This window comes from Gallinula chloropus (assembly GCF_964237585.1).
Source record: "Gallinula chloropus genome assembly, chromosome: 3".
Taxonomy (NCBI): domain Eukaryota; kingdom Metazoa; phylum Chordata; class Aves; order Gruiformes; family Rallidae; genus Gallinula; species Gallinula chloropus.
This window is the reverse complement of record NC_140087.1, coordinates 33314153-33339462: the sequence shown is the minus strand read 5'-3', so window position 1 is coordinate 33339462 and position 25310 is coordinate 33314153. Positions and strand designations below refer to the sequence as shown.

General features: G+C 39.8%; 1 protein-coding gene across 2 annotated transcripts in view; it reads left to right on the top strand.

Annotated features, from left to right (window-relative positions):
- GRM1 (glutamate metabotropic receptor 1) overlaps positions 1 to 25310 on the top strand; it is a gene marked incomplete at both ends in the record, with an annotated part of 179475 nt that overhangs the window by 130486 nt on the left and 23679 nt on the right. For both annotated transcript variants that reach the window (XM_084262542.1, XM_084262543.1), the window contains 4 exons: positions 5751 to 5997; positions 11688 to 11856; positions 13760 to 13886; positions 19336 to 20266. In XM_084262542.1, coding sequence (XP_084118668.1) covers positions 5751 to 5997; positions 11688 to 11856; positions 13760 to 13886; positions 19336 to 20266 — 1474 coding nt within the window. The remainder of the gene's footprint in view (positions 1 to 5750; positions 5998 to 11687; positions 11857 to 13759; positions 13887 to 19335; positions 20267 to 25310) is intronic.

Sequence of the window (25310 nt, the reverse complement as noted above, 5' to 3'; positions counted from 1 at the left end):
AGTGCATGGGTTTTCAACACACAGTCATTATCCTAACTACATGCAGAGACATTATAATCTGTGTTGTTCATTTTGCAGTGCCTTAAAGTGATATTTGTCAAATAGTTTTGTTATCTTTGTTGATAATGTAAGGGATGTTATAAATAGAATGTAAGAGGGAGTGAGCTGACAATATTTGTAAAACACCTGAACCAATAACAGCAAATGAATTTAAACAAAGGAAACCCTTTGCAAAAAATATTTAATGGAATCTTAGTTTGGCACGGTTATTCAAAGGATTAGCCATTGCTAAATAAAATGAAAAAAAAAAAAATTCAAGGAATTGGCAACAAGACAGAAAGGTAGAATGTTGCATTTTTTCTCCTATGTGTCCAAAGATAAAACCATAATTAGAAAATTAAACATTCAAATAAAAGTGTGGTAATTTTCCTAAGAAGTCAAATAGCCTAACATTCCACTAAAACCACAGTAATTTAAGTCTGTTCATCATCTTTTATGTGCCATTTAGTTGCCAAAATTTTCTTTAGCTTTTAGCTCTAGGGACCTGGACTTCAAATCATAGAATGTATTAGGTTGGAAGGGACCTTTAATGGTCAACTAGTACGACCCTCTGTGCAGTAAGCAGGGACATCTTTGATAGATCAGGTCAGTCAGAGCCCCATCAAGCCTGACCTTGAGTATCTCCAGGGACGGGGGCTCTACTACATCTCTGGGCAATCTGTTCCAGTGATCTACCACCCTCATAACTGATCAATTCAGCATGTTGGCCTTCTGTCCTGTTCCTTCCAAGATCCTATGACACAAGTTTGTGGTGGTCAAAGTTTGTCAGGTTGTCTCTAACATGAGACACTGAGAGATGCATGACTTCCACTGTTTTCTAAGGGCATGCTATGTCACTAGCCCGTCTCTACACAAACTTGTACAGAGCTAGATGGGCATCTTTGCTCAGAGTCATAGGGGTCTCTTTTAGGCGGGTGTTTTTTAATTTGGTTCAGTTGGAAGGGATGTCCAATAATCATCTAGTCCAACTGCCTGACCAGTTTAGGGCTGACGAAGTTAAAGCATGGTATTAAGGGCGTTGTCTAAATGCCTCTCAAATACAGACAGGCTTGAGACATTTACCACCTCTCTAGGAAGCCTGTTCCAGGGTTTGACCACTCTGTGGTTAAGGTGGTCTGTGTTGGAACTGAAGGAAAACATAAGAAATCTGCCTCTGTGAGTTCTCAAATGCACATGGATATTCACTGCAAGCCTGGGTAATACTTGACCAATTCATAGTGTAACCCCTGAATTGCCACCTGGCATTTTGTGGGGGAGCGCTCTTTACTCTTTGGCACGGCCCGGTTGTACACATGCAGCTCAGGTATGGGAGATTTATTTTATTTCATCTTTCCAGTGAAATTCAGCTCCAGCTGTGTTTCCAGAATAATTTTTTTTTCTTAAATGAGTGTAACTTCTCACCAGGTTGTAACTTGTAGCAAAGTTAAAATCTCATATGGCCTGCCCATGAAGCATATCAATGCTGGTAAGGACCACTACAAATAAAGAAGGCACTATACAAGATTTATAAGACCTTGAGACCTCTGTCAGGACCAGTAGAAAAAATGATAGCTCTCATAATAGTTGCTAACCAGACCAAGACAACAAAATCTCTTTTTATGTGACCTTGAACATTCAGCAGGTGCCAGTAAAAAACCATAAAACTATGTGCTTGTTCCAGATGAAGCATTATAATTTTTAACAATTTTATTCAACAGATTTTGGTGGTTTATTCTAATCAAGAGTCATCTGTGAACAGACTGTGTTCTTTATCAAATGCTTGTGTTTGTTCAAAATTTACCAACTGGCTAGGTATTGATCAGATTTCCCAACGAAAATGTTTTTACATTTCTTTCCATCCCCAGTTCCTTCCTGTCCTAGCCTTTCTGAGGACTGCAAATGAGTAATGCTTTGTGCTTAATTTCCTGTTGAATATGAACATAGACTTTTCCTATCCTTACGCATGAAAGTTTACTAATTTCTAGCCATAATTCTGATAGTGTAGTTTTTCTTAATTTCAGTTTGTTGTGGGATTTGCACGAGTACCCGCATTGCTCTCAAGAGTGGTTTTAGCCCCACAGTGACTTCACAGTGGAGGCACTAGACTAATTCCTGTTTGTTTTCCATTCAGGTCCTTCTAAGTACCTAACTGAGGCTAATATTGGTTAGATTTGAGGCACATTATAGTAAAATGAAAGACACACCGAGTTTCATGAAATTTTGGGCTATCCTGTCTTCCTTGCCCTTCTACTTAGGTATTAGTTTTAGCACTTTTTTGAACCTTTTTCAGTTGTGTGCAACCAGAGCATGGGGCTTGGGTTTTTTTGTTTGTTTCTTTGTTTGGGGGTAGCTGTTTGTTTGTTTGTTTTGTAGTATATCTGTGTATATACCCTCCCCCTTTTTTCAGCTTTAAATTTGACTGACAGAAAAAACCAAAACTGTAATAAGAAAAAAATGATCCAAACTATTGAAGAGTGGTTAGAATGAAATTGTTAAGGGAAGATTTGCATTGCATCCAATACAAAAATAAGTAAGTATGAAATGTAGGACACCTGAATTCTTCAAGGTCATTGAAAAACGTAATAGTCTAATTTGAGTCACTTCAATTAAACCAGTACTCACATGGCTTATAGGATTTTTTTTTCCTTAGCTTAGTTAAAGATAAGGTTCATAACAATGACAAAATAAAAGAAAACAAAAAAGGAAAAAAAAGCTGCTAACAAAATACTTTTCTATTTTTAATGTTAATAAACTGTAGTCTTTACATTAGTCTTTGTAGATCAATGGTATTTTTTCCAAAGGATGAGAGGAAGGAAAAATAAGTGTTTCAGAGTTGAGAATTCTGCTTTACCCTTTGTTGCATTTCAAAGTTCTGATGAGGAAAAATACGATTTTACAGAGATATCCTGTAGCAAACATAATGTAGTTCTTGCATTTATTGAAGATCTGTCCTATGAAACCTTAATTGAACATTGATTGCCTCTGTTTTGTCTATGGATGAGCATAATTACATAATTTCATTTGTTTAAAAAACCCCTCACACGTTAGTGATTGGCATAAGTGACGTTTTGCAAGCACAACTGTATATCAATAACTTATAATTATGAAAATTAAAAAAAAGAGATTTTGACTGCAGGAAGTTAATTTTAGGTGAAGCATGACTTCTCATGCTGGATTCACTATAAGATATCTTATTTACAGATAAGGATGTTTATATTGCGGGTCTATAAACAATTCATTATCGTACGATGCTTCAGATGCTGCTTTCCACTACAGTACATATATAAGTGACCTCAAGTCAGCCACCTCTGTGATGTGGGTCTATATGCTTGGAGCCTGAACATAAGCCAGATGTTCACTCCTAATTAGTCAAAAGTAAATCCTCCTACCATCAAATATTTATTGTCTTTGGAGTTATGAATATTAGATTGAAATATGAAAAACCAAAGGCATGCTTTGCTGAGTTAATAAATACTTGAGGGAAATGGCCTCTTTTTAAAACATTGGCAAGTTGTGTTACTTGTAGTTTTTTACCTCCAGCAGACACACAAATACTTGCCTCAGGAAATGCACATGGATGCTATCATTATCTCCTGCAAGTGTCCCTGATGTTTATGTTTCCCTTTTCTTTTTTAAACTAATGGATAAATTAAGGTGGTATCTGAGACAAACTCTCTTGGGTAGAAAAGAGTTGGTAGTGAGTGCTGTGCCCTACCAGTTACTTTGTAATCTCTTCCTCGACTTGCTGCCTAGAAACTTCACAAGAAAGGGAGGATTATTATGCCAAGTTTGCCACCTCTCTTTCACCTAGGGGGGAACACATTCATTTTCTGTCTACAAGAGAGCAGAATTGTCGATAAATTCACAGTGTATTAATCCTAAAGGACTCATCAGCAGATAAAACACACCTAGGGACAGCATATGCAGACTGCGTGTATTCAAGCAACAGATGTCTAGACCGTGCTGTACAGGCTATATGCAGTGCATAAGTGAGGGTCCGTGTAGTGGCATACTCTTTGCTTTGTTGGGTAAATATTTGGCCAGCTTACCAATTCCGTTCTTCCAGTGTTTCAGAACATGGGTCTGAATGGCGTTGGTTTCACGCCATTTGAATGGGAGCTATGAACCTTCTCCTGCAAAGAAAGTGGCAGATATGTTGCCTCTGGGAAATATTTCTCCAGCTGCTCCCTGTTTGGTGGTGCTGGTGGTGACTGTCTGACAGTGAGAGGAACACATGAGCTCATTAGTCAGACTATGCTATTTTCACAAGGCTTTTTTTAATTCACCATCACACTGTTTGCTTTGTTCAGCTCATCTCAAAAACACTTACTGAAGCAAGACTTTCTTGCCTATTTGCAATGAGTGTCCTGTGTAAGACACAGAGAAAGAAACCTATCTCTGCCATCCTAATGAATCCCCAGCTGGGTTGTAGGGCAAATAAGCTGAGAAGACCTACCAAATCAGAGCCTCTTCCAAGGATAACTGTAAGGGTCTTCATGATTTGATTTAAAAGCTGTATCTACATTAGAGGAAGGGACTATTTTTTAACCCAAAAGCTTCAGTGAATTTATATATTCTCCTCTTTAATTCAGATTAAAATGACAACTATCTTCTCCAACCTGGCTTTGAGAAGTGTCACTTAACACCTAGTCTCTCACACATCCTACTTCTCTAGCATAGGCAAGGTGTTACTTAGACAAAGTAACAGGGATTGGATTGTAAACGCCTGTTAAACACTGAGTAACGTGGGAGGTCTACGGATAAAAAGCATCTTGCAGCTTGGAGCATATTGCAATAAAATTACTCAGGGGGAAGGAAACAAAACAGGGATGTTTGTTACCTCCAGCTCCCTCAGGACTCCTGCAGCACAGGCCCTCCATGACTTTGGGGTCAGCGCTGACAGTGTTGGGAAGTGAGGGAATGGTCGGGGACCCAGCGGGGTCTGAGGAGAAATAGAACCACAAACAGTACCTTCTGTCAGTGCCTGCACATCAGCAGATCTGAGCTAAAGCCTACCTGTGGGGAAAACCTTCTCTGACACATTGTTTCTGCTCAATGGACAGAGACTTTAATGTCTGCTCATACAGGATCTTCTAACCTGCAGTTGCATAAAAAGTCCTTTAGAGTCATGAACTTTGTTTGACTTTCTGTAGCAATCCCAAATTGGCCTACCTACTACTCCTTTCAGCAAAAGTTCTTAATTCCGATAGCTTGAGAAGTCATGCTGATTTGTGTTGTTTGCTTGAGGGACATTGCTATCTTGGCCCTCAAAAAAGAAGAGATTTCAAAAAAGAAAATACCTTCAAGTGTGACAAAAAGTCAAATTTACAAGGAAATTGCTTTAAAATATTGTTCTAGCTGAAATGCATCATTCTGATGCTGGGATGTTTAACCCTTCTTAGCATTAATAACATTGGGAAGTGACAAACAAAAATTCCAAAAAGGACAAATAAAAGCTGGCAATTTCATTAAACTGGTGCTTTCTCATGAGGCATTTCACTGTCAATGAATTAAAGATTTCTGGAGGTGGGGGGGAGTGAAAAGTGGTTGGCTTTTTTAATTATTTAATTGAAATCACTGACTGGCCCCTCAATTATGCATCTAAAGCTTTATAAAAGAAATAAGAAAATTTTTTATCTCTCACTGCTTTTTCATGTGTTTATGTTACTACAGTTTTGTTTATAACAAACCTTTTTTTCTTGCTGTTTTAGGAAATGAAAGCCTAGAAGAAAACTATGTGCAGGACAGTAAAATGGGATTTGTCATCAATGCTATATATGCTATGGCTCATGGGCTCCAAAATATGCATCATTCTCTTTGCCCTGGACATATTGGGCTGTGTGATGCTATGAAGCCAATTGATGGCAGCAAGCTCTTGGAGTTTCTCCTCAAATCTTCATTCATCGGTGTTTCTGGAGAAGAAGTTTGGTTTGATGAAAAGGGAGACGCCCCTGGAAGGTATAGAGATGTTTCAACTCAGCTAATTAAACCGGATGTTGGGAAGGGGGAATGTTGCTGGGTTTGGTGATGGAGATTTCTTTGGCTGCTTTGCTGAAGCTTGCAGCATGCATGCTATAAGGCATAAATGGAGTTATCTGGAATAGTCTTACCAATAACCAGGAATAACCTTGGTAACACATGATATTTTGAAAGCTACAGTCCAGACTAAGACAGGAGCTGCAGTACAACCTGTAATATGTCTAATGTTTCAAGACAGAACAAACCTTGTATCTTATAGATTGTCTGAGGAACTATCGGGCCTCACCACCAGGATTTTAATAAGGAAATAGCCTAATATAAGTGCTTGGAAATTAATGAGGCATTTGCTTGCTAAAGTTTGGAGGATAGGGCTGTAGATCACATCCTTTTCCAGCTGCTGGTCCAAGTGCCCCAGGGACATAGCACTGTATCCTTGCCAGAGACTATTTAGCTATTTAGTTCTGCTTGATGACCTCCTTTGTGCTCTCCTTGTTTCACCCCAAATAAGCTTGACTGTCCCAGAGTTTAAAGTCAGGTCCAAGTAGAGCAGGACAAATATATATATATATATAATTATATATATATATATATAATTTTTTTTTTCTTCCCAGAAGGTACTTTGTTTCACCCATTTGGGGTGTACTAAATCCCAGCTGTGGCTGCGGCTACTGTCTCCCCCTCCCTAGCAGACACAGTAGGTACTCAAGTAATGGGTGAGACAGCAACTTCATAGACTTGGATGTCACTTTTTTTTTTCTCTTATAGGAGCCAGCTGACAGAAATCTTTTCATTTAGTTCTGTGGGTTCTATCCAACTATTTTAAGTGAGACACTTCCCAGATGGATTTGTTTTTGAGCTTTGTTTTTTGTTTAATTCAGCTGCTGGAGCACACAATCCATTATTAACTGAAACCTACTCAGGGGTTACTTCATTGAAGTTAGTTTTCCTAATGAGTTATTAAAGTGTTATAAAAGACTCTCTCACTCCATCTTTGGGCTTATTGCATAAATGCATCTAACTGCCAACCCTGCACAAAGAGAGTGCTCAGCAATAAACAAGACCTTGCTGCCTGGCATATGCTTTCAAAGTGTATCCATAACACACAGTGGCCTTAAAGTAACTCCTATTTCTATTAATAGCCTTTATTAAATAAAGTGATCAACTTTTTTATTATTTGCTATTTGCCATTTTTATTATATTTAAACAGTGTATAAATTAAAACATCTCATTACATTTAAACAGTAAGAAAAAAACTGGTCGGTTTGGTCTTCTCAATGAGCTCTGTATACTTCAGATTTTTTAAGTCAAAGACAGACAAGTTAGGTCAGGGTTTGAAAGTAGAGGCAAGTGATTCCTTTACAATCAAACACAAATGCATAAATCAAATCTCTATACATATCACTTAGAGAATACAGAGAAATTACTGCTTAGTGTAGCTTTAAGTTTATTAGACATGATTTATCTCCATAAAAGCATTTCTCCAGCCTTGCATATGCTGCTTTGCCTGCCTGTTAGTTATCTGATTTGATGTTTGGGTGTAATTTTCCAATTTTAGCCCAGATCTTATTTATTGTCTTGTCACCTGAGAGCATTTTCACAACTTTCATCAGTAGCATAGAATTAGAATGAACAGTTTCTGAATTTAAAACATAGGAGGGTTTATATCATGTTATTTCTCTGAGTAGGTCAGAATGATAGAATTTATTCCATCTATCATTTTGGTCTATAGCAAGGTTCATTTCTCTTTATTCCTTGGCCTATTTAGATTTTGATGGGTTATTTCAGTAAGGTGAATTTTTTGTTGTTGTTCCTCATCTATATTTTCACAGCTGGAGTTAGCAGGTTTGGGCAAGAAAGTTCAATTAACTTTTTTGCTGTTTATGCTGTGACCCTTGTGTCAGTCTGTGCCATTTTTGACAGAGGCGATATCGTATCAGAGAATGGTGACGTGCATATGAAATGTGATCTGTACAGTCTATCACACCTTTTTATGCCAGCAGTAGTTTATACCCATGCAGAACTGTTAGCTCCAGATTAGCCCTAGAATTTCCATAGCTCCACATGGAAAAGCTCTTTGTGGATGAGTATAGTACCATACCACTATATCGATACCTGAAAGAGCTTTTGTACCTCAGCAAAATGAAAAGATAAAAGCCACATACAACGCCTAAATACAGCAGAGTAATGGATCTGAAATGTCCTAATTTTTTTAGCTTTTACATGCCAGTGCAAGAATGCCACTCAAATGTGTAAAAAGGTTTTTTATACAATGTTACGGTATCGTGTGAATAAATCAACTTCACAGGATGGAATAAATCAGTACTCCTTCTTATAAGGCAGCGACTTTCCTCATACTTTATTTCAAATTCTGTGAGGTTCTTTGAGCATTTGACTCTCATAAGCTCCTAGTTACAATCACCATGGGCAGAGCAGGTAGAGATGCCTGTATTTTTTTGCTTGACACTCTTATAATTTCCTATTTTGAACCCCTTATAGCTTCGTCAAACCGTAACCATTTGTTTAGTTATAACTCTTTTTCTATCTCAGACTCAATTCATGGTTTCAAGCTTTTATCAAAATGAGATTAGAAAACATGAAGCACTTTTTGAAAGGTTTATTTCTTCTGTGCAAAATCTTGTCTTTGAAGAGGTCTTATGCAGAAATGTGAAGCAGAGCTTTATCAGAAGGGCACAAACGCAGTCACTTAACTGACTCCACTGCCTCTGGGAAAAATAATGTGGCTGTAGCTCTGGAAAATCAACAGCTTTATGTGCTCGCTATACTGTCATTAAGAACATGCTGGTAAAATTGCTGAACTTTATACTTTCACTTAGTACCTTCCATTTCCTTTCTCAGTAGTAATCATGTAACTCAAATTCCCAGAAATGGCTGGAGAAGATGTGAGGAATGCAGTAATCACAGGAAGAGAGTGTGCACAGCAAGTTCCATCTGAAAACCTTCTTCACTCTGAGAGTGGCAGAGCACTGGGACAGGCTGCCCAGAGAGGCTGTGGAGTCTCTTTCTCTGGGGATATTCAAAACCTGCCTGGACACCACCCTGTGCAACCTGCTCTAGGTGACCCTGCTTTAGAGTCCTGCCTTGGCTCTGTGTAAGCACTGCTCAAGAAGAATGAAAACCGCTCTACATAATTAGCTCTGTTTTCAGCTCAAAGCCAAACAGTAGCCCTGTGCTAGCTACTATGAAGAAAATTGACTCTGTCCCAGCCAAAACTTGTTCATATGACAGCACCTATTTGGTCACATTATTTCCCAGTATACTGGAGAGTTTGTCCTTATATCAAAAGAAAAATTCATTTTCTTACGAGCAGAATGTTTTTGTGGCTTCTGTAAATACTGCCATCTGTGCGTGAAATCCAGCTGTGTCTGTGGTCCTTGCTCTCTTAGAGCTTCAAAACTCCTCAATAATCGTTTTTATCTTGGACATAGCCCAGAAACGTGAAAGCTGTACATATGTGAGTGAGGGGATGGGGGTAGGTATTTCAGCACTGAGCTCATCCTTACTCAAATCAGAATTTTTTCGTTAAGGAAAAGAAGAAAAAGATAGAGAACTTGTGCACATCTCCATATACCAAGTGTGTTTGTTAGACCACATTTCTCCTCTTAAAATTCAAGCTGCATATCATAGCTGCAAACATTGTACTACAACTTGTCATATGCAAGACTGTGTAAGAGCTTTTAGTCTGCATACCTTATTCTTTAACAGATAAGAAAAGGGAACAGCATTATAAGAAAATATAAGAATGGCTTTCAACCTAAAATCACCTCCCTGAAATTGTCAGCTCTTGATTGATATTGCATTAATGCCACTCTGTGTCTTGTAATATGTTTTTTGCAAAAATGGAAACGATCCATGCAGGTTCAAAAATTCCATTAAGGGAATGTGAGGTTTTAGTAATCTTTTTCCCCCTTTCCTGAATTCATTAGCCATCCTAGAGTAACTGATTTTCTATCAGTCTAATACAAGGTCACACTAAAATCCAAGCAGGTTCTTCTTGCTAAGAAGAGGCATGTACATTCTTGCTCAATTTCACTCCTGTCTGTTGAATCTACATAATGAAATGCGCAGCTCTTACTGTGTCTTGCTATCCTGATTCTTCACAATCAAAAAAAAACAATATTCATTTTATGTTTGTAAGTACTGGGATATGAGAAGGAACTGTTTCCTAGGGAATTTGAAATTTACTCTTTTCTAAGCAAATCCCTAATTAGTAGCTGATTGCCAACCACTGGAGCTGCCTCCTGCTTGGAGCTCCATTGACCTCAGAGGCAAATCCTTTCTCCCTTGTGATTCAGTGGAGCTTTGCAGTGGTGCTGACATGATCTGAGCATGCATATTTGCAAGACCAAGGTCTAAATACAGCTATAACATGCACTTCTTTAAGTAATCCTTAGCTAGAGAGATCCCAAAGACCCAATTAAGAAAAACAGACACCTAGGGAGTAATTCTAGCATTTCTTTCCTTTGTGAAATACACAGAGTCGAAATTTTGCATGTTTGAACCTTGGAAGGAAAAAGAAAGAAATTGATATGTCTCTCTCTTTGCCCACAACCAAGCATCCTGGTTTGATTTATGGCTTATACTTTGCTTACTTTTCATTCCTAAAGCACACACAGATTAGCAACACTCATTATATACAAGAGAATTTTTTCCCCGGAGACTGAGACAATCCAGTGGAGTAAAACAAGGCAGCAGCTCCCAGGACTGGAAAACAGAAGATGCTTTGTGATTTTCAGCTCCAGTGCTGATTTCTGGTTCTTAACCCTCTTTCTCTTGCCCTTTTCTAAACAAAGCCCTCCTCCTTTTCATCTTAAGAGCCTGAGCTTTAGGTCCAGCATCTTTTGTGTTTTTTTCTCTCTGTGCCCACTCCTATATCCATTCACCTATTCTTGCTTATTTCCTACTGAGCAATCACCATGGTTAATCACTGCTTTTGGACAAGCCACATTCTGTGGGCTAAAGAAGGAATGGAACAATTAGCACTAAGGGATGTGCACACATCGGGTCCGACACATGGATGGCAGTGATGGAGACAGGGAAGCTGAATGTTTGTTGTAGCAGTGTTTCATGCTTCCTTTACATTAGCCTGGGGAAGTTCACTCCTAATTGCCTGGGGCATGGAAGTAAATTTTGTGCCTGAGTTGCTAACTTTTCCCACCAGTCTCACTGGGCTGGGCAATATAAAAAGTAGAACTAGTGCATACAGTTAACTTATGTCATACAGTATGGTTAATTTCAGCATTTCTACTGATTACTTTAGAGCTCCCAGCAGGTGCTATCCTGCAACCAATCTGTATGTAGGCACCAAGCAAATGTTATAGACATCTTGAATGATGGCTGAAAACCACACCATCCAGACAGTCAGTGTCTGCATGTACATTTTCAGCAGAGCTTGCTGTCTTTCATGTGCAGTTCTTGCTGGACACACAAGTTGTTACCCACTTTTTATGTAAGCAGGGCAGGCAATTTGTAATTACATGGCAGTCAGAGCTTTCATTTCTCTTGATTCTGCTGTAAATCCTACAGTGTTTGATGTTTCTACGAAACTCTAGTCCCTGGTGTTAGGGGGTGAGATGAATGTTTACAGAGGCAGAAGAAGAGCAAGGTAAATATTTATCCTTTGACTTGCTTTCTCCTTTTTTCCCTTGCAGGTATGACATCATGAACCTGCAGTACATAGAGCCCAACCGCTATGACTATGTCCTCATTGGGACTTGGCACGAGGGTGTGCTCAACATCGACGACTACAGGATTCAGATGAATAAGAGTGGAATGGTTCGATCAGTGTGCAGTGAGCCTTGCTTGAAGGGACAGATCAAGGTGTGCTTCAGACATTCACTTTCTGCTATAGAAATGTGAATAACCAGTCAGTTTTTTTTTTTTTCCCCTAACCCTAATCAAGGTTCCTTCAAGCCAAGGGCAGGACTTCCCTTTCTTCAGGAAAGCCAAAAACATAGAAAGACTCCAAGATTAACATTATGCTTTTATAATCTCACATACACACCCATGTTTTCTAAAACTGCCTTTTGTAGTGATGCAGAATCTTCTAGTGTGACAGGATTTGAATTTCACCTTATGCAAGAAAGAAGATTTTCACTTAGTCATTGCCTACAACATTCAGTGGCTGTGATTCACTTGGGGGCTGATCCTGAAAATAACATGACCCATGGGAATCCAGTATTTTGTTCCAGCAATAACACCTGCAAGAAAAAGGATTAAAAAAACCAACCAAACAAAAAAAACCCCTATTTGTATCTCATGTTCTCTACAGGAGGTATGGAAACAAATGAAATCACTCTGTGTTTACCAAACAGTAGCACTTGTATCAAGCTACAAATAATTTGCCACCTGCCATGTCTGGATGACATAAAGACATGCTCCACCACTATGAAAATGGTATGGATGCAGTAAGTTTAAAATGGCAAGGAACCCATTCAGGAAAATCACCTTAGAGAATACCATCGTTTCTAATCTCATTTAATAAGCACATTTGCAGCTTTTTAATTCTATATTGCTACTCTAAGCAATAAGTGATTGATGATTTGGCAAAGGCGTAGTGACATACTCTAACAGTCTTGGAGGGGAAACATAATCGGTATTTACTACTCTCCAAAACATCTTTTCCCTGTTTTTGAGACTGTGCAGTTTGTGTATATGTGTATATGTAAACACCATGCATACAAAATGCCAGCTTCGGCTCCCATTGAAGTCTATTGGACTCTGTCCACAGACTGCGGGAGGAAATGTTAACAAAAAAAGCCCATAAAACCAACATTCAATAAAACTAACATTTTGTATTTCACTATTGCACTTAGCTCTGCATATAGATGGATAGGAAGATCCTGGAGAGAACGCTGGATTCCTCCTTTCTGGGAAACAGAGCTAGTCTTTCTTGGAGCCCCATGAGCTGGAGATAACCCTACTCTTTCTTTCAGCCTCAGCGGATGAAACTAGGAGTCAAGACGATGAAATCATCTTGTCAACATTGGGTCATTACACTTAGTAGACTTCACACCAGAGAACAATACAGCTTTCAGGGACATTTGTACTCCAAAAGAGCTGTTCCAGTGCATGCTCTTGGTCACTGCATATTGGTTTTATTTTTCTACTAGGACCCACTACATCCTTTTGCACTGTATTTTTTAATTTGCTCTTATCTGAATTTCAGTTCACACCACTGTAATGAGCCCCAAAGAGACTTCCATGTAAATTGGAATCTGCGTGTGTGTGCCTGTGCATGTTATATATGTATATCTATGTGTATATGTACGAATCACTCATTGTTCTAACCTTTGACTTTGTTTACTGCTTCTTACTATGCAATAGATATTAAGCATGGGCTGAACTACTTGTCCTAACCTGAACCATCTCTCAGATTAAGCCTATTCCCAAATTTGATTGAAAATATAACACTCACCATGCCTCTGTACCAAAGAAAAAATGGTCTTGTATTTTTAGCTCAGATCCACTCCCCTAAAACAAAATAGAATTGCTCCCAGAGATTATTCTCTAACCTTAAGCACAAATGTTATTATGCAGGGCTAGATACAGAGAGACAGGATGTGTGTTTTCTAGTCATTCGAAAAGTTCTGCATGCAGGAATCCTGCTATATTTTAAACAGTGCAGGTGGTGCCTGTTTTCAGGTGGGGGGGGGGGGGGGGAGGGGGAGCTTCTGTGTTGTTTTATAGAGGATTGTAACTGAGAATGCATTTTGCATTATAGGTGATCAGAAAAGGAGAAGTGAGTTGCTGCTGGATTTGCACAGCTTGCAAGGAGAATGAATTTGTTCAGGATGAATTCACATGCAAAGCCTGTGAGCTTGGCTGGTGGCCAAACCCTGACCTGACAGGTAGGGACATGTCTCTCCAAACACATTCCTATTTTATGGGGCGCAAGGAGAATGGTGTGTGTGGGGAGTAAGGTTGTAAATGCAGAGATATTAAAGGTACACACTTAAACACACATCCCAGTGCAGTTTAGAGTGAACATTTTGGGTGTATCTTTTGGCTCAGTTCAACAGGAGTAACAATAAATACAACAAAATTTCTACCAAGAAGAAATGACAGTCTGTCTGTTCCTCCCCTTCCGTTAGCATAAGCATTGATAAAGCTGTTAAGACTGCTAATGAACTTAGCAGCATTTGTTGCAATTTTAGCAGTGTTTATCACAAGAGCTCAGTGCATCCTTGTCAGATTGACTTGATACTCCCTCTGATCGTTCTGATGGGTAATTAGTTAATACCTTATCTGAGATTTCCAGCCAATCAGTAACTGACTGCATAACTGTTTGGCATAAAGACCATCCTCTCTGCACATGCCAGCAAGAATGTCAACAGAATCCTAAGAAAGAGTGGCAGAAGAAAGGGAAATGGCTAGAATTGGACTCCCCTGTGTACACACTCTAGATGAGTGATGTGCTACGGCATCTTTCTGTTACTTTGTACCTATCAAGGTCAACTTCCACACCAGCTCTGGGCTTTGCAGTAACCATTACCCCAAGAAAATAGATGTAATGCACTGAGAAGCACCACCTTGGCCTTGGGGTTTGCTTTGTATCACTGTAAAAGACTACTGGCACCTTTGCCCCACAGTGCATATGCAAATCTTGGCTGCCAGTATTCATCAGGGCATCATTACTAGTTAGGGAAACAGTCCAACTGCCTAGCTGAAGATCAGATGTGCAACTTATCACATTTATGTCCTTTAATATGACTGGCTGGCATCTAGATGTTGCTGCAGTATTTAACATGAAGTATTAGACAAAATATTCAAACCTTGATTAAATAGTTCCAAGAGATGCTGTTAATCTGGTCTCAGAAGCCAAGTGAGCTTTCAGAGGATTTATTTTGGTAGAGAAAGCTGACCACTTCTCCAGCTAAAAAGACATTATTAATAACAATAAACTTGGAAACTTGATCCATTGTAGATTGGTATTCTATGGAAAATAAGCTAAGGTCATGGCCCAGATGTGTGTGTATTTGTCTATGTGCCATATCTCTCTCACACACACCCTCACCCCCTCTCTCCAGTGTGCAACTGAACCTACTTCAAACAGACTGGCCAGGACACAGCAATCTCAGTGATCATTCAGTTCCTCAGAGTTTCATGTAAGTGGGTTGTAGGAAGAGGAGTTCTTGAAAAATACCTTCTGTAAGGGCCCCAGTTGTGGAAAATTGTCTTGTATTACTAAAACCCAGAAAATCCATCCTTCATAAATGTCCTGACCATTGGATTCAACTCCCACCTCCTAGGAGACTGGTGTCTGCTAATTTTAAAGCAGATATCCACAGATAACTGGTTTCTGTTAGTCTTGGAGGTTTGCAGAATTGTTTGTGTCTACTATTCAGGGAAGAAAACTGGGACTTCTTTTCAATCAATAAGGCAGAACAAGAACATAGCGAAAGATCAATGTGCACTTGAACGAATGTGGTTCAGTGCTACCAGCAGCCTAAAATAGCTCAAAAGGGGGCATGTCAAAATGACAGGCACTGCTGAAAGGAGTTGAGGAAAGCATCAGTGCTGGAAAAAAAATCTCAGGGGCATGTTGCAATCTATTAACTTTTAATGAAATCAGTAGATGACCTGCTGATTTGTGTTTCTTCTCAGCAAGGAGACTGGACTACTGCTGTTCTAAAATCACAGTCGCATCAGCCAAATGACAGCATAGCCATTGACTGATTTCCTAGAGAACATCAAAATGGCAGTCTGCTCCATCACAGCTTCTTCATTTTGTCTTATTGAGGAGCAAACTTCCTTTTTTAAATCCCTGCAATTCATTTACTTGAATTGTGGTACAAAGTTGTGAAGAGAAGCTGATGCCATCCTATATGTTAGAAAAGGGAGACTGAACTAAATGAACTCTGGCTCTTGAACCTAGTGGAAGTCACCACTGTTAGAATTTAATTTGGAATTCTCTTTTCTTGCCAGGATTTCTCCCATTAAATGTGTTTTTAGTGCTTGATTTTGTGAGTTATATTCATACCCTGCCAGTCACCATAGCATCTAGACACAGACATTAGTTTCTCGCATTTCAGATTGTTATTCCCTTTGCCTTAAATCTTAAATGCTAAACATGTATGCAGTTTTAGGCTAATTTTCCATCACAGATGGGGGCTCTAAAATTGTTAGTCCCTTTAAGAAACCAAAGCACATACTAACTCGTTGCCTAAGACATGCTTTTCCAGGTGCTCATTCTCTCCATTTAAAATCAGTCTCTGCTGCGCAGCAATTCTTTCCTGGCATTCTAATTTTATTGTAAATGTAAATTATTTTTTTGCTTCCCCTCAGTATGTATTTGGTAGAGTGGAGTCAGAAGACACAAAGGATTTCTTATCACAGATTATAAAATCCTGACCAAACAAATAGTCACTAAATCCAGAGTCATAAGGCTAGCTCACAGTGTCACCATAGTATCACAATCTAATATATGGAGAACAAATGTCAAACTAGTAGACCCAGTTTACAGAAGGTATCTTAAATTATCAATAAAGCAAGATAGGACTGAAAGTTTTGTAGAGTTCTTATGAAATTAATCCTAAAGCTTTGGGGCCATCAGTTACTTGGGATGTTAATGGCCTTCAAAAACCTCTGTATTGTCTTATTTGTTTTGCAATATGAATATAATTTTTTTAAAAAATTAATTAGCTTTTTGCTCTAGGAAGTAAGTCATGGTTAAAGTGCAGGGAAAGTAGTAGATGAAAGCTACCTACCAGTTTTTTGTTGGAAACTTTTAACTACGAAGCTTTTGCTACTAATTCTCTGGTTTTTTTTAAGTTTGGGTTAGTTGTGGGATTTTTGGTTATTTTTGTGGGTTTTTTAAAAATCTGTAAGTACACCATTTCCTGGGTACCCTCCCCCCATCTCAACAAGGCTCCCCAGACCAGTTTCTCCTGGATGGGAAATGACCCACCTTCTCAGGTGCTGACAACCAACAACTGCGTGCTGATCTAAGCAGCACAGGCAGGTTTTTGCAATGCTTGTAGCATATGTGGCTCTTGGGGCTTGATGGTGCACAGGAGGTACAGTGATTTAACAAAATACATTTCTAAGACCTTATATAGGATAAATTTAAAGCAGCCGATAGGTTTAACTGCCATGCTGCATCAGGGCTAAGGCTCTGAAAATATCATTTAAGATGGTATGAGTTTTGCTTGATGCTGCTAAGCTTAAAACCCACACTGAAAATCCACCTGTCCAGCAACCACAGACTGGCTTCTTGTTTAAGAAGAGCTTTGTATGTATTAATAAGCAGGAGCTTCCAATTCTAAGTCTTTTATTAAATGAAGGAAGGAGCCAACTTCCATTCAAGGCTGCTGCAGCCAATGGCAATTATTAAAGTTCCCACTTTTTTAATAAAAAGCTTCCTTTTAATATTTCAATATAAAAATACTCTTTGGAAGAACAAGTTTCCTTTCCTAAGTCTCAAGCAGACCACTTTGAGTGAAACAGAATTAATTTCCTTTATAAAATAAGACATCCAGTTACACAACTACTGTTTTTGTTTATTACCTGTAATTAAGTAAGCATTACCCGTAGTTAAGTTAGCCTGTTAGAGACAAAGAGTACAGAGTTAAAAGATATTCTTTCAGTTTATATGACATTGGAAGACATTAAAAGTTCAAGCAGAATTTTTCCATGTCAGGACTTTGTCTCAGGCTGATTTTTTAAAAATTTCAACAAAACCCAGTTTTCTCTTCTTCTGTTTCTCAAAATGAAGCTATAGTAAAACTGTTTAAACCTGATCTTTACCTTTGCCTACTTCTCCTGTATTTGGAAGGAGGGACTTTACATTTTGGTAGAGATGCCAGTTGGTAATTTTCTGTCACCCTGTGGCAGATGCTTACAAATTGAGCAAAACTGTGAGCCTCAGAAGCTTTTAGCTCCCAGATGTTGGTTTCTGCAGGCTAAGGAAGAAAGGGCTGAGCAAGACACTTGCTCATTAAAGTATCAGGGTCCTTGCTAAGATTTAGCAACTGGACTATGAGGCAAAAATGCCTCACTTAGAAACTTGCTGGCACCAGCCCTTTTCTCTGCTCTTCTCAGTCACATCCAACAACCCAGGCAGGCAGACATGATTAGCAGCCAGTCCCGGATGTGGAAACCTGGCCCAGCAGTGATTATAATGGAGACATCTGGGTGGAGGGGTGAATGGCTAGGGATAAAACCAGACTGGGAGGAAAAATATTTGAGAGACAGGGGAAAGGTACAAAAGGTGGCCTGGGTCCAAGAGAAACTGATGGAGGACAGAAACAAGAAGCAGAAGGGGCTTTGAATACTTACCATAGGATGCCCAATCACATTAAAAACATTTTGGCACTACTGAGTCAAGAACAGAAAATAGGAAATGCCAGAATGAAGGTTCTTTTTAACTCAGCTTCACAACTGGAACATCCTATTAACACAGAGGATTTTATTTTCTCTGTAATGTTTATTGCTGGTGTTGCGTCTTAGTCACAGTGAGGAAGGTAGCCAGAGACTCTCGTAACTTGAGTATGGGAGAGCACTTAAGTACCATCTTAACTGAACCTACATTTGCACACCTGTGCTAGTTTTAAAGGACAGCCTTCCAGTTAGCTTTTGAAGGTATGAATTCTTTGTGGGTTTGACTTTTCCATAAGAATGAAACTCTTATGGAAATTGTTTAGTGGAAAACAATCAGCAGAGGGTTTGACAAAATGAGAATAAGGTAATGTTGAGAGAAACAAAACAAAACAAAAAAGCAGAAATGTACTAAAACCATAGAGTAGCTGTGGTGTAATTTCATTACAGCTTTGGATTTATTACTGTTTTTTTCTGCACATGGATCTCCAATTAATTTGTATAATTCACAAAATAAAAAAAATCACAGAAATGTAGTGGGTCAAGTTATAATGATTTTGGTACAGATTAAAATTAGTCTGAGGAAATAAAAAGCTGCCTATTCTAATTTGTGCCAATCCTCTGCCTGCTGAAATGAAGGGATGGTGCTGGGTGTGTCTGGGTTTTCTTCCCAGCTCTGCCTTTGATATACTGAGCTTGGCAGCAGGTATCTCAAGGAAAACTACAAAAATATTCCAAATCTCATTTCCCTTTGTAGCAGCATGTGCAAATGTTTGAGACACCCAACATTGATGCCTGTTTTTTCAATTGTATTTCATCCATACTTTTCCATGCTGCAGTTCACTCTTTGTACAATGGTTTTAATAGTTTGTGACATGTAGGCATAAGGTATGTTTGGATTGAAGTGGGAGCCAGAAACATAAAAAGTCGCCTTCAAGCAGCTACCTTTCTAACACTCCGTTTCTCTTCTGTTCACTGCAGGCTGTGAACCCATCCCTGTAAAGTACCTCCAGTGGAGCAATATAGAGTCTATTGTGGCTGTGGTCTTTTCCTGCCTGGGGATCCTGGTGACCATGTTTGTCACCCTTATCTTTGTGCTGTACAGGGACACCCCTGTTGTCAAATCCTCCAGCCGGGAGCTCTGTTACATTATCCTTGCTGGCATCTTCCTGGGTTATGTCTGCCCTTTCACCCTTATAGCTAAACCTACCACGACGTCCTGCTACCTCCAGCGCCTTCTGGTGGGTCTCTCCTCTGCCATGTGCTATTCTGCCCTTGTGACCAAAACCAACCGCATTGCGCGCATCCTGGCAGGCAGCAAAAAGAAGATCTGTACCCGCAAGCCACGTTTCATGAGCGCATGGGCCCAAGTGGTCATTGCCTCCATCTTGATCAGTGTGCAGCTGACACTGGTGATAACGCTGATCATCCTGGAGCCCCCGATGCCCATCCTCTCCTACCCCAGCATTAAGGAAGTTTACCTTATCTGCAACACCAGCAACCTAGGCGTCGTGGCTCCCGTGGGCTACAATGGACTCCTCATCATGAGCTGCACGTACTATGCCTTCAAGACTCGCAATGTGCCTGCCAATTTCAACGAGGCCAAGTACATTGCATTCACCATGTATACCACTTGTATCATCTGGCTGGCCTTCGTGCCTATCTATTTTGGGAGCAACTACAAGATCATCACCACCTGTTTTGCAGTGAGCCTGAGCGTGACAGTAGCGCTGGGGTGCATGTTCACTCCTAAGATGTACATCATCATAGCCAAGCCTGAGAGGAACGTCCGCAGTGCCTTCACCACTTCAGATGTGGTGCGTATGCATGTAGGGGATGGCAAGGCACCTTGCAAGTCCAACACTTTCCTCAACATATTCCGGAGAAAGAAGCCAGGGGCTGGAAATCCAAAGTAAGTGATTGACTGCAGGTACACATCTATCTGTATATGTCCCTCTTTTTGCCATCCTCTCTTGGTTGACTTTAGTCTGCTGAATAGTAAGGTATGTAACAGTTTTTAATCTCACGGGTAGGAGAAAAGCTGGAAATGGTCCTTTAGACCCAAGCCTTAGCTGGACGTTGACATGTTGCTTTGTATTTCTCTCCTGCCCCAAAAGCAGCCCTGTATACAGCTCCCTCTACCTCTGTGGCAGGTCAGGCAGTGGCAGAGTAACCAAGTAACCAAGCTCCATTTGCTGCTTCTTCCATCTCTCCGTGCATGTGATGGGGATCTTACACCCCTAAGTGCAGTTGATGTGCACTATGTTCAAACCAAGGCGCTATTTTGGGGAAAGGGGACTAGAAATCTATGTCTGAGTGGTTGTAAAACACGTGTACTTGTCTAAGGCCACTGGGATACATGTGTGTGAAAGCTGGGGATGGAACATTAATTTTTAAGGTAGTGTTTTGTGACAGTCCTCATGGTTGTGATCCAAAAGCATCATTCATACTATCCCTACACTCTATTTAACATTCAGAATTATAACCAATACTCTTAATCATCATTAGTGTGAACTTGTCCATGTTCTCAAACCCAGTGTTGGTGTGAAAGTCACATAGATCAACTTACGGTGAAAACTTGCATCCACATCTATCGAAGCTGTTATTTTCCTTGCTAATAATAAAAACAACCCAGCTGCAGCAGAGGGGGAGAGAGAACTGTTACTTCAAAGAGCATCTCCCTGTGAGCAGCTGTCTGAACATTTGCATTCTTTATTATCTTATTGCTTTTTAATCTTTAAAGAAGCACCATAGGGCTAGAGATGAGCTTAGATTATTTTTGTCCCAATTAAAAACATTATCAAAATAATAAAGGACCAGTGCAGTCTATGTTTCTAAGCTTGCTGATATAATTAAAATTAAGTTAATTTCCAGCTCTTTGGGATCTGTAAGTTTCTCTGAGTCACTCCAGTTGGTTTCGATTCAGCTTGCATAAGAACTGTTTTCATACATCCTGAGATGGAAGGGATAAGGATGGAAGCAATACCATACAAAACTCATGCTGTGTTCAATTTTTCCTCTATGCTACTTCAATACTTTTTATTTTGTTGCCAGATAGGGGGTCAGAAGAGGAAGGAATGGAGACACAAGTAATGCAAATACACAGCTCAGTGTGCTGTGGAGGCCACAAAAAGACTGACAGCTTCTGAGCTAGCTGGAGAGGGAGCTGGGAGAAGCAGGCAGCCCTGGGACACCCCCAGCAGGGAGATGGGCAAAAATCTCTGTAGCTCAAGATCTTGAATTCCATGCAAATAGAAAGATGGAACCTGATTCACCATCCTCTAACTCTGGAAGTTGGATGGGGTCTCATCTGTCTGTAAGAAACTAGTGTGGTGTCTCTGCAGTGTAGTCTCTGGCTAATGCTGTTGGTATCTTTAAGGTGATATCTGACTGAGAAAAGGACTATTGAGTATTTTAGATCTCGAGAAACTGAGTAGCTAATTGTTTGTTGTGCTTGCTATTCTTTTACTTTCACCAAAAACCAAAACAAACTTTAAAGTTCCAAATACAGTGGATTTAGAATAGAGTTCATAATGTGAGCAAATACATAATCTCATCAAAACCCGAGCTTCCTACTCACCTTAAAAAGTAACGGGGCTTACCCCAGGTTTTTAACAAGTTGTTGCATAATCTCAGTAAGATTTTTGTGACTTCTCTGTTGAGCCTGTGTGAGTGGTCTGACGCAAAAAAAACCAAAACTACAGAGTTTTAAGGTCCTCTTCTAAACAAAAAGCTGAACAACTAGTCATTAGGTCTCCAGTCAAGCCTCCGGATCTTTTACACAGCAAAATCCCAACCTCTGACCTAAATCTCTTCTGAAGTTACTGTCATGTTCTGCACCTGAACCAGCACAGTTGCGGAGGTGTGCTAGGATTGCTGGTGGAGGACAGGGAGCCTCTCTGTACATGGGCATGGAGAACTGAAAGTGATGCAATGTATGGGCTTGCAGCTTTGGAAGTTAAATCAGAAGACAGCACAAAAAATAAATTTGAGGCTTTGTCAGGTATTTTAGCTCCTAGTGGAGTCCATTGCAAGGGTTGTGAAGACACTGCACTGACACGGATAAAGGAGTATGAGTCAGTAAGGAAACCAAGAACGTAAAAGTAGAATTTGATGGACCCTTTGAAGCACTTGGATAAATTCAAATGTGTAGTCAGGTCCTTTCTGAATCAGGGCCTGAAACTACTGAAACATGCCTAATGCCCACAGGAATGGCCTCCAGACTGATTTTCAATCTTTTATTTTCTTTTTTACTTTTCCTATTAAACTCTGGGATTATTTGCCAGTTTTTTAGTAATTCTTATCCCCGAGTACATTGCTCTGCTTCTTGACTCTGTAATTGTCCATCCTTATAGCTACATTTTTTTGTCTGAAGTGGCCAGCAGTTCACTGCGCAAGACTTTCATTTTCCAGCTGTCTTACAACTTCCCATTTGTTTTCTTGCTCTTCTCTCTCTTCCTGTCTGTATCAAACCTCTCATCTGCTAACCCAGTGAATTCCAGTTCCTAAAGAGAATAGTGGCATCCATCTAAATTAAGTTCATGTGCAGATATAGAGTTAAAACGAGTTAGTTTTAAAAATGGAAACTAGTTTGCATTTACAAGGACAAGTCAAGCTTACATAAGCCTTGATAAAGCACTCACATGTGATGTTGTGCTGTTAGTTTAACTAGTATAGCTTGGGGACTAGACCAAGCACTCTCCTTTTCTCCTTCCTAAAGTAGAGCAAAAGAATTAACTAGGCAAGTCTATTAACACAGAATCTATGAGTTGATTCAATACCTTTATCTACATCAGGTGCTAAAACAAAGGTCAGAAAATCCTCTGGAAACCTAAATGTCCCAGCTGAATTACCAGCAAAGTCCCAGTGAAAATAAATTGTTTAGTAACACTGGTCTTCACTTAAACAACAAAGAACGCTGCCTTTACTGGGATGTTGCACTCTAAAGATGCTGTGTGCAATCACGAGGGCTCAAACTCTATCTTGCTCAGTTGAATTAAATTACAAGCAATTACAGCCAGCATGGTTTTAAATAGAGCTGGGCTAGGAATTTTTCAATGGAATATGTTTTGAAGAATCACAGAGTCATTAAGTTGGAAAAGACCTTTGAGATCATCAACACCAACTGTACCTGTCCTATACTAAACCATATCCCTCAGCACCTCATCTACCCATCTTTTGAATACATCCAGGGATGGTGACTTGACCGCCTCCCTGGGCAGCCTGTTCCAATGCCCAACAAACCTTTTGGTAAAGAACTTTTTCCTAATGTCTAATCTGAATCTGCCCTGGAGCAGCTTGAAACCATAAGAAAAATTTCCATCAGAAAATTGTGGCCATTCAAAATGTTTCATTGAATTGGGCTTTGATGGTAGGGATCTTCTCTGGGCCAGGTGGAGTTTTCTTTTATCCCCATGGAGAGATGAAGGCATTGGGAAAATGTGAAGAAACTTTACTCCAACAGTTATTACCTAAGGCACTGACTTAGGTTAACAGCGTCTCCTTCCTCCTTCATTTCCCAGGTGAACACCTTATAACCAGACTGTGCATTGCCCCAGGGACTCTTCTCCTTTCTCTCTGTTCTTGACCAGCAATGTGTCCTGGAACGGGGTGGGGGGGGGGGGGGGGGGGGAGGGAAGTCTTGATACAAACCCTAGAGAAATACTTAGTATTATTCTGTGACAGAACTTGAATCTGGGTCTGAGAGATCCCTTGCGAGTGACTTCAGTACTGAGATACTGTCAGTCTCTTTTCAAGTGAATATTTAAATATTTATAAAAAATGGAACAGCTCTATCAGGGGAGATTGAGAGAGACTGATATCTGCTGCTTTTATTGAAGCTTTGTGGGGACATTTATTGTTTGAGTTTACTGCTTGATGACATTATGAGATCCTGGCTGTTGCAGGATGATGACACAGCAGACTTTTTTTTCCCCCAGCTGTGAGATTATAACTTTGTCATATGGACCTTGCTGTCATCATTACATATGTTCTTGACCATAAATGTTGGTTTTGGCTATGAGATTCAATCAGCTTGAAGAGCAGCACTCGTGTACAGTGTCTGTGTGCTTGCTTCACTGAGGAATCAATGCTTTCTGTACTATGTGCAGAAAAAAACAACCAGTGACACTGAAGATGCTGATCTTGAGGAGGGTTCAGGAACACCTTCTCCAGACAGTGCTTCAAATGGACCCTGCTCAATGTGCAGGAGCACTGGAGCCAGTAATTTGGGTAATTAGCTCCAGATTTGGTGGTTGAGGCTTAGATGTTCCTTTGGTCTTCAAATATAAATGATTTTGAATTTATGGTTGAGAACGCAGGTCTGGGCACTATTTTAGTGCATTTTGAATCAAAGAAAGTAAGGATTTAGTTGTCAATATAAGTTGTGTAGCAAAATTTTAATTCATAAGAAGGCCAGCTAGAGAGGCTCACCCTGTGGCTGGGACTCCACATTAATGTGTAAGCCACCTGCTTCCCCCCTTGTAATTTTAATCTATTTGCATTCAGTTACTTTTCCTCCAGCTGTCTGCTCTCAGAAACAAATGTCTGGTTTTAGATACTCCCAAACATGTACTATATCTTTTTAACATGTTTTGGAAGTCCACGCCTCTAGGCTGCTTTCACAGGCATCCATTCTAAGTAGTGTCCAGGCAGTCACCCAAGCTAAGGGTCTCTCAAAATTACTTTGTTTTATTCCAATAAGAAGTGTTGGGCAACTCAACATCCCTGAGTATGTTCTTCCTGCTTCCTTTACAGAAGCCTGTTGCTCTTCTTCATCCTCTCTCCCTCTGTACTGGGACCCTACATATAGTTTTCAACTCAGAATCAGGTTTCTCAGTCACTTCTAGTAACACGTCTGTTCCCTTACCAAGGCTTAGGGAACCATCTGGTTTTTGTCTTGCTGGGTGTAAAGTTGTCTCCAGGTATTCTTAAGTTACTCTTTCTCTTTAAACTAA